General features: G+C 41.2%; 1 protein-coding gene across 1 annotated transcript in view; it reads left to right on the plus strand.

Annotated features, from left to right (window-relative positions):
* Positions 1-17,288, plus strand: part of cspg4 (chondroitin sulfate proteoglycan 4) — a 99,005-nt gene that overhangs the window by 55,756 nt on the left and 25,961 nt on the right. The window contains exons 2-5 of the mRNA XM_084734343.1: positions 2,948-3,111; positions 6,034-9,588; positions 11,536-11,724; positions 11,901-12,176. Of these exons, the coding sequence (XP_084590469.1) occupies positions 2,948-3,111; positions 6,034-9,588; positions 11,536-11,724; positions 11,901-12,176 (4,184 nt within the window). The remainder of the gene's footprint in view (positions 1-2,947; positions 3,112-6,033; positions 9,589-11,535; positions 11,725-11,900; positions 12,177-17,288) is intronic.

Here is a 17,288-nt window from a genome sequence, read left to right on the forward strand (position 1 = left end):
CTCGGTGGAAACCCGTGAGTGGGTTCTAGACAAAAGCCTTTGAATATTTATATATATTATTAATATTATATCTATTTTATTAGAACCTCCTGGGTGGGATCGAGATAGAACCCTGAGAATCTATAAAGATTCTCAGTAGAACCCCCTGAGTGGGTTCTAGATAAAAGCCTTGGACCATATAAAGGTTCTCGGTGGAAACCCGTGAGTGGGTTCTAGACAAAAGCCTTTGAATATTTATATATATTATTAATATTATATCTATTTTATTAGAACCTCCTGGGTGGGATCGAGATAGAACCCTGAGAATCTATAAAGATTCTCAGTAGAACCCCCTGAGTGGGTTCTAGATAAAAGCCTTGGAGCATAAAAGGGTTCTTGGTAGCAGCCTCTGGGTGGGTTCTTTGTAGCAATCTTCAAGGGGGAAAGGTTCTGGATAGAGCCCCCCCCAGAGGGTCCTGGGTGGAGCCATTACTATGAGGGTTCCTCTCATCAGGGGTTCTGGGTGAAACCTTTTACAGAAGGTTCTTGTTATAACCCTTTATGTTGGATTCCAGATAGAACTCTCTGAAAGGCTTGCAAGTGGAAAGTTTACAAGAGGTTCTACCAGAACCTTTATTTCTAAGAGTGTACCTGTTAGACACAAGTGAGGGCGCAGAGACAAAAGCAGTGTCACGGAGCGAGACATTTATACAGATAGCATATTGAAAATGTGCTTTTCCTACATGAAGCCTATTCTCTGTCTGAGCTTTACACAGCTTAGCCGGAGAACTAATGAATTCCAGGTCCAGGTACACTGCAGAGAGTAAAGCTATTGTGTGTATCATTAGAAAATGTGCTCCTTTTCCTGAAGGCAACAGCAGCAAGCTGAATTTGAACCAGAAAATCCCCAGGCAGAATTGTCTTGGCATCGTTCTCTCCTTCAGCTTTTTATCCCCATGCTCAGTGAACAATCCAACAAAAGCTCAGGTTTAAGAACCATGGAGCTCATTGCGATTTTCTTTGTTAATGCAATTGCCTGTAAGAAAAGATTCTGTTCCCCCATTTTTCAGTTTCAGCCTGAAGGCTCCTGTGCAATTAGCACTATTCTTTCATTTGGAATACCTTAGCCTTAGCAGAAACTCCCTGAACTGTGCCATAATAGCCTCTGGCACAGACAGTAACAGCTAACGACAATAGCCTCCGAAAAGTGACATTTTGAAAATGAATGATGTGTAACTGTGATAATTCCATTCAGTTCAGTAATACAAATGATATTTGCATGTTCAGCTCCATTCTCGTTCTGAAGCACCATCTCATTGGTTTAATTTTGCCGGTTTCTCTAATTTCTCTTGGTTCATTTGTTCTTATTTACACGATGTGCGTTACAGAGTTCAACGTGTGATAATGTCAGAAACGGTTTGCTGTGATATTTATTTCTGGGAACCACCAACGTGGCGTTTCTTTGGCTGCAGGAGACCGGAGCTGTGCAGCAGTGTATAATCGATAGTCTCTGTGTATTTGGCCCTGTGCTGAGACCGTTCATCACTGACTTTGTTCATGACAGAGCAGCCTTGGAACCAAAAGCAAACGCCTCTTAGTGAAATCACAAAAGCGTGGACACAAAAAGCAAAGCTTTGCTTTCGTCCTTGCTGACATCAAAATGATTGTTTTTGTTCATGTTTCCAGTGTCAGTTGTGGATCTGGGATGGAGGGGTTCATTCACAGGATGAGAAACCAAAAGAACAAATGTACCCCTCAGTGTTTTGAAGTTGGCAGTGTGGCATTAATGTGGAGGCAACACAGACACAAGCTGCCCTTTAAAGGCACACACACACATTTGCTCCCACGTGGACACCTTCGAACAGACAGAAATACTTTTTCCATTTATAGCTATGACTGGGAATGTTTAGTATTGTGTTTTCTCTTCAATGTTCTGACTCAGTCGTGTCTGAGAAGTTATTTTATGAGATTTCTTTTTTGCCTCGTGGCATCAAGCCCACCATCCTGCCAGGCTACTGGATGCTGCTCTTGATTCTGAGGGAATATTTTAGTCTTGATCTCATAGGAATGTTCCAACTTTGACACAGCAATGTCTCTCTCTCTCTCCTTCACTATTCCAAATATTCCAAAGCATTTGCATGGTGTTGTAAGAAGACTGCCTTCTTCGCTGTGTTCCAATGAGCGTCTGTCTCTTGAACTATCACCCTTGCGAGGGCGAGGGGGCAGCCAATGGAAAGCCCCCTTTCTATATCTCTTGGCTAAGGCCATGGAAAACCCATGCTGAGGAAACGGGGTCTTGGAGGCGGTCCAGTTTAATTTCAGAGCATGTGCACTGGGAAATAATTGACTTCCTCCGCGGTTTACATTTTGTCGAGGGCCCCGGCGGGCACAGTCCGAGGCAGGTGGCTGAATTTGCATATCATTGGAAACGAGACAGCTCAAGCCTGGGAAATCCTGCAACCCAAGACTCTATATGCCCGGAAAACCTCTGCAGGGGTAATGACTGATGTCTCAGTGAGAGAATCCCTTTGAGGCCAGAGGAGCTCCTCTTCAGCCAGGAGCAGCTGGAGGACACCTGATAATATAGAAATCAGTCCTGAGCAAGTTGCACTGTAACGCGAGACTCAGAAAATGCTCGTCTAATTGGTTTCTCCAAACTTCCACATTAGAATTCACAGAGTTCCCATCCAGCAGTTGTAGGATGAGTTTATAGCAACGTATGCAGGTGTCTTTTTGTATTATGCCAATGTAGTGAGCCATGTTATTTTGCCACAGTGCAGAAAATGTGAAACGCAAATTTATTTTTTGCTACTGGAATTTGGCAAAAAAAAAAAAAAGAGAGACAAAAGTAGCATTTTTGTCTTTTTCCAAGACTGTACAGTCAATGAAAAAAACAGTTATCCTTTGATTTACAGGCTAAGATGATGCCTCTTTCTTATCGTTATATGTTATATTTGTCTCTCCACAGAATCGTACTTTGGGGACAGCTTCTGCAGTTTACAAGCCTTCCAAGATGTCTCCACCTTCCAGCTGTCACTACAGATCAAGACGAGTCGGCGGAGTGGGCTACTGCTACTGGCTGCAGGAATGGAGGACTACCTGTTCCTGGAGCTCCAAAACGGGAAGATACAGGTGAGCGGTTCATAAACTGTGGGGGAGGCTGAAATAACAAACACTGTAAGATAGCACAGGTTGGTCACAAATACATTAATAAATAAATCTGGAAACTTAAGATTGTTGGAGCATGGTTGCATCACTTTGAGAAGGTTTGCCACACTAAAATAGCTATTTTGGCAGCTCTAATACAAATAATATATACAAATAAAACGCGTACAAAAATATGATCACTTAATTCACTCATTAGAGGTGGTGGCTGTCTTTTGTGCTACAACAATCTGAGAGAAAAACAGATCCAGTGTGACTCTTACAAGAAAAGCGAGACAGGTTTGCTTCTTATTTTCCTCCACAGGAGAAGCATGTATGAACATAAACACTTCAAAAATTTATTTGAGTAAATTATGTATAATACGTATATGTAAATTCAATGTCAAAACGCCACATCTCAGTTACTATGAGCTCTCCTTCCAGTGCAGTAGATATTCTTGCTTTGTGTTACTTTGGTGAAAGATTATTTGAAGCAGTGAAAATGTTTTATACATAAATGTTATTGTTTCAGTTGGATAATAACCTATTGATTCATTCTCTGCTATCGTCCCAAAAACATCACATGTGATAGGTTGTGAAGAGTGTTGATTTAAATGTTGATTTGACACCCACTTTGCTTCCAGACATGTATAATGGCACATTTCATAGGCGCCACTCTGAAAACAACCTAAATTGATTAGATTTTTCTGCTGTCTTCTCTAGTTGTCTCACTGGAATGAGAACCATGACATTTTACATCCATAATTAATTGCCTGACAGCTTCGAAAAGCAGCAGAATTAGCATCAGGTGTGCTATCACAGAGATTCATACAGATTTTCCCCCCAGAAAGGACAATATCGCTGCATTTTCAATGAGGTGAATTCTCATGGTATATGTAATAAAAGGAAATATTACCTGAACTGTCTTCTTCATTTTGTTCCTCCCTGAGATATGAGATGCCCTGAGCAAATACACTCAAGGCTTTACAAAAATTCGATCGCTTATCTGTCATGCACATGTAAGAATCATGTTGTTTGACTTTATTTAAGCAAAACTCAGACCTCTGATGTTATCAGTGAAACAGCTTAGTGAGCACTGTGAGCATACCTGATGAATTATCTGGGGTTGTAGATACACTGTCTGGACCGTAAATGTTAATATTACAATAAAATAAAGCTTACACTTGAGTGTTTAATGAGTCATCGAATTAGATCCCCATAAATGGTACGTGAGAGGATCCAGAAATGGTCATGAGTATTTGGGTTGGTATTTGTGCAGTCGAGAGAGAGTGTGTTGTGTATAAATTTTGACAGGACCGCATAAAGTCATTGAAATTTGGAGCGTTCACTCAATTTTAGGAAAGGCATCTCCCTTAATCACTAGCACTGAATCCATCCACCCATGTGCTCTCCACATATGCAGGCATCACCAGACCAGTGCACAAATTTGAATTAGTCTTTAATGTCTCAGTTCATTTTTGCTTTCCAAGAGAGGGTTATCAGTGCCTCTGGATACAACTGACCCTTAGTTAACCCCATCCTGCAAACAGCAACTTCCAAATCATAGATTAGCAACTGTAAATAGGGTGCAGCAGGCCTTTACATTTCTCTACATGTTCATGTGGTGTGCATGGGAGGACCAATACACAGTCATGAGTCTGAATGGTGTTGTCTTTTTGCAGTCTTTCAAAAGAGTAAAACACAACAGCACACTTGTGGGAAATGGATTAAACTTTGTCTTTATCTGCTGTAAAGTAGGCTGTGAATATCAGCATGTCCAGTTAACAAACACTAGCTTTGTAGCTGCATTTGCAGGTAATGATACTTATTTTCAGGGGTTACATCAGGATGCTGGCTGGTGCAGAATCAAAGTTGGCCCATGACAATGTATCTCTCTGGCTCGCTTTCTTAAATCTAAGCCAGGTTAGCTTAGCTCTCATCCTGGCTCTGTTCCTGAGGCGATCATGGTCTGGCTGAGTGACCATCTCAAGGTCCACTGCGCTGAATCTAATCCCTGCACTTCCTTTTCAGACATTAATGAGTGCTTTTCTGTCCTCTATCACATGTGTAGAATTTCACCATCTGACCAGTGTTCGCTGGAATGTAAGTTTGCTTTGGCCTCAGTCTTTTAGCACTGACATTATGTCATGGACACAGTTCTTGTTTTAAAATGTGTCAGATGGAAACATTTAAAAAATCAGCTGGAGATGGACGTCACTGACTCAAGGTGTTTAGGCTTTAGCATTAGCTTACATTATCTTACTTAGCCAACAAAATCAATGATCATTAGCCAGAAATGAGAAACTGCTTCTGCTTACCGCTCTTTGGACTCAAAGACCCAGTGTTTAAACAGCGATTCCTAATTTTGATGTGAAATCTGCAACCATTATCACTGTAAATGGCATATGTGCAGTGCAAGTATGGAAAGCTTGACAGGCGTAGCAACATTAACTAAGGAGGGCAGAGCTTAGCAAAGGGTCAGTTGGATAGATCTACCACTAATTTGAGCAACAAAATGTACAAAGTAGCGTAGTTGGTAAATTAAACTTAGACCAAATCCTGTAATAAGTACAGCAAACAGATATTTCTTATCAACAAAAGCTTTAAGTGCAGTTTTGTGTTTTACTTACTTAAATTACTGTCCAGTTCCTTTAATAGTGAGAAGATAGACATAAATTCTGACATGATTAATCAAAAAAAGTTCCACATCAGTGGCAGCCATCTTTGTTGTTTACAAAAATGCCTCAATGATTAGATCAAAGATCAGCTCACAGATTTGTCTGGTTCCCAGACTGTCCATAATAACTTTAACAGGGAAAAAATAAATACCCAATATGCCAATATATGTATGTTTACAAAATGCATTGTATTTTAAATTAAATGAAATGTTTTTTTGTTTTTTTTCCATAGGCACGGATGAACATGGGGGCTGGTGAGGTGTCACTTACCTCATCCCAGGGAGTACAGCTGAACAACCTTCTGGAACACAAAATCTCACTCACACTGCAAGATGGCAAACTCACCATGACGATTGATGAGCTCTTCCCCACATATGTTCCTGTGAACTTCGACGGGGAGCAGCTCAATATCGACCAGGGCATTTGGCTCGGAGGGACGGGAGACCTGGATACTCCCTACCTCAGTAACGCCATCCCCCCTTTCCGTGGCTGCATGACTCAGGTCAAATTTGAGTCCCATCAGTTTGATATTCTCAGCACAGCGTTTAAACAATGCCACGACACGAAGGAATCCTGCAGCACTGAGTTTGAGGCTGGTGATGGGGAGGCAACTAGTTTCAGCACTCCTGATTCCTTTGTGTCCTTCCCTACCTGGAGTGGGGCAAGTGGTGCTCCAAGAGTCTTAGAGGTCCTGATGAAAACCACCATCGAAGATGCATTACTTGTTTTCCACCCTGGTCGAGAGTCAGACTTCATTGCTGTTGGTGTTGTGAAAGGCTTTCTCAAAGGTATGCTGAACGTTGGCGATGGCCTGAAAATACTGGATAACACCCAGGTGCAGCTCGATGATGATCAGTGGCATAGGGTTAAGCTTCAGATCAATCCGGATTCTTTCATCATCAATATAGATAGCCAGACCTCCTCACTCCCTCTTGACCCATCACAAAAATTGGACCTGGTTGGAAATTTGTACTTAGGAGGCATCCAGGGGAAAATGAAGGATGTCTTTCGTGAGAGTGGATCTTTAAATCAGGTAGAGGAGGAAATGACAGCAGAATCCTTCATTGGCTGCTTGAGCGAAATCAAAGTAAATCAGAAAGATAGAAGCCTGCAGGATGCTTTAGTGACCAAAGATGTTCATGTTAAATGTGAAGGAGAGGACTACGACTACTCAAGTTACTATGACATAGACACAACTACAACTTCTCCACCTGTTCGCATCCGATATATTGATATGGACTTAAATGAACAGCATTGCCACCCAACAGATGACACACCAGAGGTCTTCAAAAATGTTAGAAAACTTCTTGATGTTACCCCATTGTTTGTACCTGAAGGAGGGGAAGTTGTTATTGAGCTCAGCCACCTAAAACCTACATTTGACCTCAGCGCTGCAGGAATGCGTGAGTCTGACATAATCTTCACTCTCCAGAATGATCCCTGGTACGGCTTGATTGACATAAACACAAACACAAGACGTACACAAAAGTTCACTCTTCTTGATGTTGCCGGTAACAAAATTAAATATATGCATGATGGAAATGAGAGGCATGCAGATCAAATCCCGCTACAGGTGGTTGTTCAAAGTAACAGCTACCTTCCAGAATGTCTAAAAACTCCTCGTGAGTATGTCATCCCAGTTGAAATTCTTCCAGTCAATGATATACCACAACTTGGTGGAGGAGAAATCACCATCACAGAAAATGGCAGGACTCGCTTGAGCCCCAGCCTTATTAAAATCATGGATTCAGACACCCGCTGTGATGAATTAGTAGTAACTGTAACCTCAGAGCCTTCCAGGGAAGTTGGTTACTTAGAAAATGGCCAGCAGCCAGGAAGAAGCATCTCAGAGTTCACTTGCAGGGAGCTGAAAGATGGGAATATATATTTTGTGCACAGAGGGGGGAGTGCTGCTGGAATCACCTTGGAGGTGTCTGATGGACAGTCAGCAACTCAATCAACTACTTTTAAGTTGTCTGTGACACCACCACACATGACTGTTGTCACCAACACTGGCCTTCTCTTGTCTCAGGGAAGCAATGCGTCCATAAGTATTCAAAATCTGGCTGTCCTCGCTCATCCTCGTAACGGAGATGTTATGTATAATGTCACACAACCTCTGATGTTTGGAGAACTACAGATAAAGACAAGTGATGGAATGTCCAAGCAGGTTACAACTTTCCATCAATCTGATCTGGATCTAGACCATCTTAGATATGTCAGCACAGACTCTAGAGATCAGGAAGATGTTGTGGTTGAGCGGATTCAGTTTGACGTCCACTTGGGGCAGTTCTCCCTCTGGAACAACACCTTCTTAGTCAAGATCATGCCTGCACCAGTCAAAGTTTCTAACTTAGTTGCACTGGAGATGGAGGCTGGCGAAGAGCAAACAATTGGACTCACGGAGCTTCAAGCCGAAGTAAACGGGAAAACCTCAAATCCACAAACTATAAAATACATCCTTGTCAAGCCTCCAACACTTGGTAGTCTTCAGTTGGTAGACAGAGAGTTGGCTGAGGGTGACATCTTCACACAGCAGGACATTGCAGATAATGCTGTTAGCTACAGGGCACGTGTGCAAAGAGCTGTGGATAGTATAGACCAGTTCCAGTTCAGAGTCCTTGCTGATGATCAATACTCCCCTCTGTACACATTCCCTATTAACATTCTGGCCAATCCAGATGCCCCTGTTTTGACTAATGAGAGGCTGGTTGTCTTGCAGGGTGGTGAACAGACTCTTAACAAAAACTATCTTTGGATGCAGTCTCCAAGTTCTACAGATTTTGTTTACCAGATCACAAAAGTGCCAAAGTATGGCCGACTGATAAGGGACTCTCCACCTGGGCAGCCTAGATTTGAGGGGGCCATAAGAGTATTTAGCAATGAAGACCTCCAGCTTGACAGGCTCATTTACAAGCACGATGGCTCCAAGTCAAGTAGTGATGAATTCCATTTTTTAGCATCTGATCAAGCAGCAGACAGTTCAGACAATCAGCAACCACTGACCGGTGTTTTCAGAATTTCTATCCAGGCCAAGAACAAGCATGTTCCAGTGAGGGTTGTGGATAAGGTCTTCAATATAGTGCGCCACGGTCAGCGTCTACTCACAACTGATGTTATCCAGTTTAAGGATGACGACTCAGGTTTCAACGACACCCAAATTGTCTACGCTCGTGAGGGGATCCTCTCGGGCAACATCGTCTCAACATCCAATCCCTCACAGCCCCTCTTCCGTTTCACACAAGCCGACCTGCGGGATAAGAAAATCCTCTTCATTCACCACGGTGCGGACCGGGAACGCTTCTCACTGCAGGTGTCAGATGGCTTCCACAAGACCACCGCACTGCTTGACATTCAGGCAAGTGAGCCCTACCTGCAGGTAGTAAACAACACGATCATTGTCATCGACCATGGAAGCACCAAGACCCTTAACACCACCCTGTTGAGCGCCGACTCCAACATGGACATTAGAGACGACAGTGAGATCAAGTTCCAGATCACGTCGCCACCCAGTGATGGCAGGATTATTGTGAGTGGGATTGAGGCCTCCATGTTCACCCAGGAGGACCTGAAAAAAGGCGTTGTGTCTTACGAGCATAACTATGAGAGCCTGAGGTCCAAGGACTCCTTCAGCTTCACTGTACAAGCAAGAGGACATTCTGAAGAGGGCACATTCAGGATTAAAATATTCAAGCAAGGTTACTTTTCTGAGCCTGAGGTGGTCACCAATGAGGTCATCATTTCCTATGAGGGAGAGCACACCATCATTAACCAGGATAATCTCAAGGTAATGTTTACCAACTCACTAATTACATTATGTTGAGAAAAAAAAGACGAAAATAAAGTTGCAAACTAGAGCCATATAGGGTTCTTTGGCTTATCCCCATAGGAAACCCCTTTTTGGAACCTGTAAGAACAAGCCATTTTAGACGGTTCTACCTAGAGCCCAAAGGAAAGGGTTATACCTAGAACTATCTGTGAAAGGTTGAATCCCCTATGGGAGGTTATACAGAGATCCCTTCTATGGTGTGATGGTTCCACTTTCTCTCTCTGGGGGTCCAGAATGTTTACACTTTTAAGGGCGCTAACAAGAACCCACCCAAAGGGGTTCTACCAAGAACCCTTGATTGATCCTTTCTTGAAAAAGGTCCTTCAGAAGCAGATTGTTCTGAGTAGAACCTCAGCCCTGTAGGAAGATTCTCCTTTGAAATCTTATTTCTAAGTGTGTACAATACAGTTAACTAATCTACTGTTTATTAAATTCAGTTGCTCTGCTAACATTAAATCTTTAAAGCACACATTCACTGTAATTCAACAAGGCAGCATTTAATATTTATGCAGTTTGGCCCTGATTGTGTTGCAGAGTCTTTGTCTTTTTCAAGTTTATTTTCTTTATGTGAAACAGAACTTTCACATGGCTCATTCAAGCATACTGCTCTGTTTTGTAACCCAGCCTCTAATCTACATTATAACCACATGAAAGCAGGGGCTAAATGTGACTGTAAAGTTGCTGCTTTTAGTGTAGTTTATGTACTAAATTACAGTCTATTAAGTGTGGAAAACAGAGCACTAAGTATCCCCTGAGGAGCTTCCTGAAGCCCACTGTAATTTATAAGATGAGCCTGCCTGCACTTCATCTTGAATGCAATTAATGAGGTTGAAATTGTCAGTCCATTCACAACACATTGTGTATATATATCTTGATTTATGAAATGATGAGTGACATTTCTGAAAGTAAAATGTTCTTACTTTCAAACTTTAATTCCACCATAGTGTACACATTTGAAATCTGCAATATTGACTGGAGAATAACCCAGACACCCAGTACACATACACATACTGAAATATGTATTGAGCAAAGCCTTGACAGAATGGCCTTTACAAGAGGTAAAATATTGACTTGGCTTTCTGGGAGCTTTTCCAGTGCGTGTCCTTACCGTGAAATAGAAAGTAGTATGATATTCTGAAATATTGTCAAATGCAGGCATGACTACTAAACACTCAGGCTCCAGAGTTTATTAAATTGTCTCAAAGTGGGATGATCATAAATCTGCAGCATGACTTTAAACTTTGACAAATATCACAAATGTCGTTTTTAAGTCAATCTTTCACTTGTGTACAGATTACATAATATATGCCATACTGTGCCCTTTTTTTGTAGTAAACAAATTATTGCAGTGTAGTGACATTAACTTACAATACTGTCTCTGTACTGAAAGGAAGTGATAGCAGGCATCCAGCTCCAGATGTTGAATACAACTCCAAGTTTGAAACACTACTGCCAATTTCAACTCTTTTTTTTATTTGGTTTTATTTGATTTTCTTTTACAAAATGTCAGTGGAACAGTTGCACAACAGTCTATTTTTATCAGCAGTGAGTAGTTCCTCTATTTCCACTGTGAATTGCGTTGGGGGGAACAACAACATCTATCCTCAACACACTGCAACAGTCGAGCAGATTTAGTATGTATGCTGCATTTTGAGGTATATTTGATTAGTCAGAAAGCTTTGTCATTCAATACACAAACAGAACACATTAAATAAAAAGGTTTTCTCCATGCATCCTCTGGCATTCTGCAGCTTTTCCCCTCGAAAATACATTTAGAATGCATGCATTATACATTATGCTATTAATGAATACGGTTCTTGTCGAGCCATATACTCGTGCAAGTTGATAATTCTACAAAAAAGAGACGATATATTAAAATGTTTGTCTTTCACATTTGCGTTTTAGGTGGATCAAGCTGATATTCTGCCTACGGAAATGGTGTTCACCATTAAAGAGCCTCCTCGTCTCGGTCATGTGGTCAAACTGACAAACAGCTCTGACAGCACAGCCTCGCCTGTCCTCGACTACATTCACTCCTTCACCCAGGAGGACATTGATCAGGGGCGCATTCTCTATGTGTCTGCATCCATCCAGGTTTATTGTCATTTAATCTATTCTGCTGCAGTAAGTCATACAAGGCAGCTTGTTCCCTTTCATATTCACACTGAGAGCAGAATCAGACAAAAGAGAAGCTCAGCCTCTGATGCGTCTAAGGTGCAAGGTTTATTTTTAGTATATCAATAACTTACTTGAACATCCATTTCTTTCAGGGCACCGATGCCTTCACAGTGGATGTCAGTAATGGTTTTACAACAGTGGAGGACCTGCACGTCTCCGTGAACATCCTGCCCCGGCTCATACCCCTCCAGACCTTCAACTTTACAGTGAAGGAAGGCCTCAGCAGGGCCATAAACGCAGAGATTGTTAACATCTCACATCCCTTCTACAGCTCAGTAAACATCGACTTCTTTGTGGAGGAGCCGCCGCAGCACGGCGACCTCCGCTACCTGGATGGAGACGAACTCACTTACTTTACTTGGGAAGAGGTATGTTGTGATATGATGAAAGAAACATGGAAATTTAGAATTAGTTTAGTTGTGCATGTTCTCTACCCTTATTAAGTCTTTTTAATCAACAATCAGGTAAAGTTTTATTTCTCGCCAATGTGGTACCATACTACTGTATGCTGCTGTTATTGGCTTGATTAGACAATGGATAATAAGGGAAGTCACTGGCTATTTGCTTTTGCCTAATGATCCTGCTATTCTCGTCTATATGCATTATTTCCAAAGACATTATTTTTGTTGCCTGCATGTACCAATTTTCATAGCTCCATTAGGTTGCACAAAAGCCTGGGATTTTTGATGTAGCAGCATCATCAGAAACTAGCAGCAGAAATATGATCATCTTGCATCCTTAAAGGGATAGTTTGGATGTGTTGAAGTGGCGTTAAGGTGTTCATCCATTGTCAAAGTAATAGAGGCGCACAGAGACATCATTATTTGTATTTTCATGAAATAAAATTATCTGTCTCTGTATCTGTATTTGGATAGAAGAACAAAAGTGGTACTATATTTTCTAACCTAATCATTCATTCTGTTTTTATTTGTAACTAAAATACCCATAGGTTTAAGGGAATAGTAATAGATAGAATAAATATCTGCTTCCACTGCATTATTTGTGTTTTCCCAAATGACATATTCGGATTCAGGTGCATCCCTGACAGGCGGTCAGGATGCCCCAGTTTAGGGAAGCAGGAGGAGTACTGCTGTGTGCTGCTGTAGACAGGGTCAGCAGTAAAATGTATTCTAGCCACATGTAAAAGGCCCAAGAAGAAAATCAGCATCAGTTTAAATGTATACTATATTTATGTTTTTGTCAAAGTAGTCTGGTAGCTTGGTTTCATGTTGGAAAAGGCTGTTTAGTAGCAAGGTAACATGGTGAAAATATTCTAAATATAGTGTACACTTACATTGATATTGATTTGTTTAGGTGGATAAAACAGTTTTTGCTGCTGACCCTGCTGCTTCTCTAAATCTGCTTTAGGTAATAAACTGACTATGGATAAGAACCTCGTACAACCTCATTTTAAGAAATCTGAACCACCCATTTATGAATTGTGTTTTTCCATTTGGTTTCTCTTGCTGAATCCAAAGTTCCACTCTATCTTTGGACATTTAGCCCTGCTTATTGACAGTAAGATGTAAAATAAAACTTGAGGCTTGCTTTTTTTTTTTATTATTTATGGTTAGTTTCACCAAATGGTTAGCATATGTGTACCACATCTTCTGCCAAATCCACCAAAATACTGGATCTGCTATCTAACATTTTAAGGATTAAGCTGATTTGATTAATCATTTATTCATCAAAGAGTGTCCACACAAAGCACCTGGACGTCATTCGGACAAAGATTCTTATGTTTTTGTCAGCCTGGGAACAAAAACTTCCCAGAAGACCCCAAAACCCAATAATCCATATTTTATCCGGCCTTAATAACTCCAGGGAGTATAAGACTAGATCATGCTGGTTGTTCAAGAGGATTACCACAGCAAAGCGTCACCATGGAACTTTCCCCAGTTACTACTCAGAGCTGTTTTGGATTTGTTGTGCTGCACCAGATAGAGAGAGGAGTGGGGATCTGGGAGCTGCCGCAGCACAGTTATCTGGTCTCCCTCCATGCGGTTCAGAGGCCCCAGCTTTAGGAAAATATTAAAAATGCATGAGTAGTTACCGGTGGAAAAACCTCATGCATTCTGAAAGGACCACATAGTTTAGTGGAGCTAGTTAGACACATATCTTATAGCTGCTACATCTAGCCCTGCTCTGCCTCCACTCCGCTCTACTTTGCTGAACCATTGTGGAAAAACTGACGATGCCTCTGGACCGCCTGAAGCCAAAATAAACTGGCCCGGTATATTCCTATAATAATGTGCGAGTGCACACAAAACTCCCGCGTTTTGCTACTGCCAGGCTCACTCACACTGTCTCTCAAAGATCCCACTGTGCAACTCGAATGGGTCTAGTGCATAGCAGTGATTACGTTGGGAGCAGGGAGGCAAAAGTGAACATAGATATCATCATCTACCGCTATGGAAATGTCAGAGAGAATAAAAACTTTTATTTATAGAGCTTCTTGGAGACTGTTTTATGTGCGTACTCTTTCTCTGTTTTCTTTTACTGTATTATACGCAGAGGATAAAACAAAGTCAGCTCTTCCAAATGAGTACCACATTGAGGAATAAATGTCCAAGCCTCAGTCTGCGCATCATTTAAACCAGACCGTAATTGTTCCAAAATGAAAGTCGGATGTGTTTGTACTTTTCTGTATTGCTGTTTTTTCAATTCGGTTTCGAGCCCTTACTCAACAAGTCCTCCGTGCCTCTGGGAATGGACGCCGGGCTTACTGGTGTGTGTAGTAATTTAGTAATAAAGTCATCGGTTGTGGTGGTTCACTGAGGTTATGTAAGCGTACAGTAAAACGGGGGGACACAGTAAGAAAAACTGAGAGTTCCTCATGCAGAAGATCTACATGAACACCAACAAGGTTGGGATGGTTAGTTTAAAAATACAATCCAGGTAACAGTAACTTAGGAAGGAAGGAACTTACTTTCCTTTACTTTGCATTACCTCAACACAAAATATGCTGAAATTGTTTAACCTAAATTAATGTTGCATGTTAGTTGTAGGTTTATTAATTATTTGCTCTGAATCCATGTGAATGCATGTTTAGATTTATAGCAGTATTTATACATATTTAAATGCATTATGTTTAGCGTGCTGTTCACACTTCACGCTGTGTTTACACATACATCATCCTGGTTATCAGTATCACCACCTACAGTCCTAAAATATTTGTCAGTAGTATTAGTAGTAGGTGAGCTAGCTAACTGGAGTTCTGTGTAGCTAATGGTAGCAGTTGGTCTGTGTAGATAAGAGTGGTGTTGTGAGACTCATTTGTTGTAATGCGTGCCCTACACATGATTCTTTATTTCACAGTGTATTCTAAACCTGTAATCTTGATAATTATCCCTTTAATTACTATATACATCTGTAAACTGATTAGGCTTTTTTTCTGTAACTGTAATGGAATACAATAATCTTTTGTATTCTGATTGTGTAATCAATTACATGTGATCCATTACTCCCCAAGCCTGAACAGCAACCACAAAAATGTAAAGCAACTCTGTGCTATGTGGTCCATATGTGTCACATATCTGAGTCAGACAATGTATGGTTTTCTGCTAACCACATTGCTGACTGTGATTTACTGCAGCTCTGAACGATTAAGTCATGTACACAAAAAGTAACATATGCAACGATGACTAGAGTCGATGGAAACACAGGAAATCTGAAGCACTAATACACCTTTCCGTTAATCAGGTTCAGCTCTCCATCAGGTCTCAATTAGGTTTTCCATCTGTGGAAACCTATTAAAGTCCACACAGGCATCTTTATTTTTTACAGTGCAAAATGTTTTCGGAACAAAGTGAGCAATCTTCTACAGTTTGCATTACTGATTTTCCAAAAAACACAGTGGGCATTTTACATCAATCAATACTGAGAATAAAATAAATTATCCAGCAAGCATCAAATATTGACACAATATTGAGTAAATCTGAAGGCCACATGTCCAACAACCACCCACTGTTTATTGTCCCAGCGAGCAGACTGATTGTCTCACTGACTTTCCCCGATCAGTAATGATGATGGGGGTTGTTATTCCAGAGGGATGCCAGTCATATGGGATCCATTTGGCACTTCCTGCTCTCTAAAGCAGGTCCTCTCATCACGGCAGCTTGCTGGCTTTTTGTCTAGACAAAGTTCCAACTGTCCCCCTCGCAAAGGAGGACCCTGCATCTCTATAAATTTGTCAGAAAGTATCAGCGGGAAATATTATATAGGCAGCTCATGTGATCCAGATACAACTGGACTGAGAATCAAGAGCATGGGATGCTGAGTGCTGCTGAGATTCCTCTTCTGTATGCAGAAAGTCAACAGAGTTGGCTTGGCCCGGCCACAGGTGCTGTTTTCCATCTAGCTCACTTGACACTAGATGACTGATTCCTTTGTGCATCTGGTTTCCCTCAAGGTTTCATCCCACAGGGGAGATTCTCCTTGTTCCTGCTCTGCTCACAGACTTTAGAACCTGATTACAGCCTTTATCTCACAACTTTGAAAACTTAAATTATCTGCTTGGGACATCAAAATATATCGTGTAAACTGTTCAGAGATATGGATCTCTGGAGGATAGAACAGAGCCTTAAGCAGAGACCCCACATCCGACTGTCAAATATGTAAACACGAGGCTTAGAGTCAGGAGACAATTAGCATAGCTTAGCACTAAGACTGAAAACAGCCCGAAACAGCTGGGTACAGATTTGCACTGGTTTGGTGTAGCTGTTGTCCATGAGGGAACTGTCAACCTTTGGAGTCATATTGAGCTTTATAGATGTTGTGCAGTGCCAGAGACAGGTTGTGATAATGACAAGAAAGAAAATACAGGTATAAGAAAATAAACAATTTGTCAGGGAACTGTCTCTTTAATTTAGGCAGCAAAATCCAGCCTGTATACTAAACTAGGCAAACTTTCTCAAACAATAAATCAAATTTATACTGCTTTTCAATCTCAGTTACAAAGTGCTGTGTATGAAATCCTACATAAAGCTGTGCAATGTCTCATGCAAATGTATTTGTTTTGAGTAATACTGTGGGAACAGTGTTATTCTAGATCAAAAAATGTTTCTATCTTACTGTTGAAATGTCCTCAGCATATAAAGATCAAGCAAATTAACAGTTTCAGAAAACCAACTGTTGCTTTAAAGAATAACCCGACTCTGATGATTGATTTATTTGACTGTTGGACTGTATATGGAGATGATGTGGGATAGAAAATGGGCACGCTGCAGATTTACTGCTTTCCATAAAGTTGGTGGATTCACAAGAGACAGACGAAGCAGCAGAGGCCAAGACATTTAGTTTAGATTTTTAGTTCCCCGTATGAGTCGAGGTTCAAACCTGAGAGATCCTATCTTTACCATGATACAACCTACAGCATGTTTTTGTAAGATACACCCACCACATCCCCATACCTACACAACAGAAGAGGTCAATTGCCAGTGACTCCCAAAACAACTTACATTATTTTTGGAGAGTACCAG

The sequence above is a fragment of the Lutjanus erythropterus genome, chromosome 13, assembly GCF_056507025.1.
Source record: "Lutjanus erythropterus isolate fLutEry1 chromosome 13, fLutEry1.hap2, whole genome shotgun sequence".
In the NCBI taxonomy this organism is placed as follows: Eukaryota; Metazoa; Chordata; class Actinopteri; order Lutjaniformes; family Lutjanidae; genus Lutjanus; species Lutjanus erythropterus.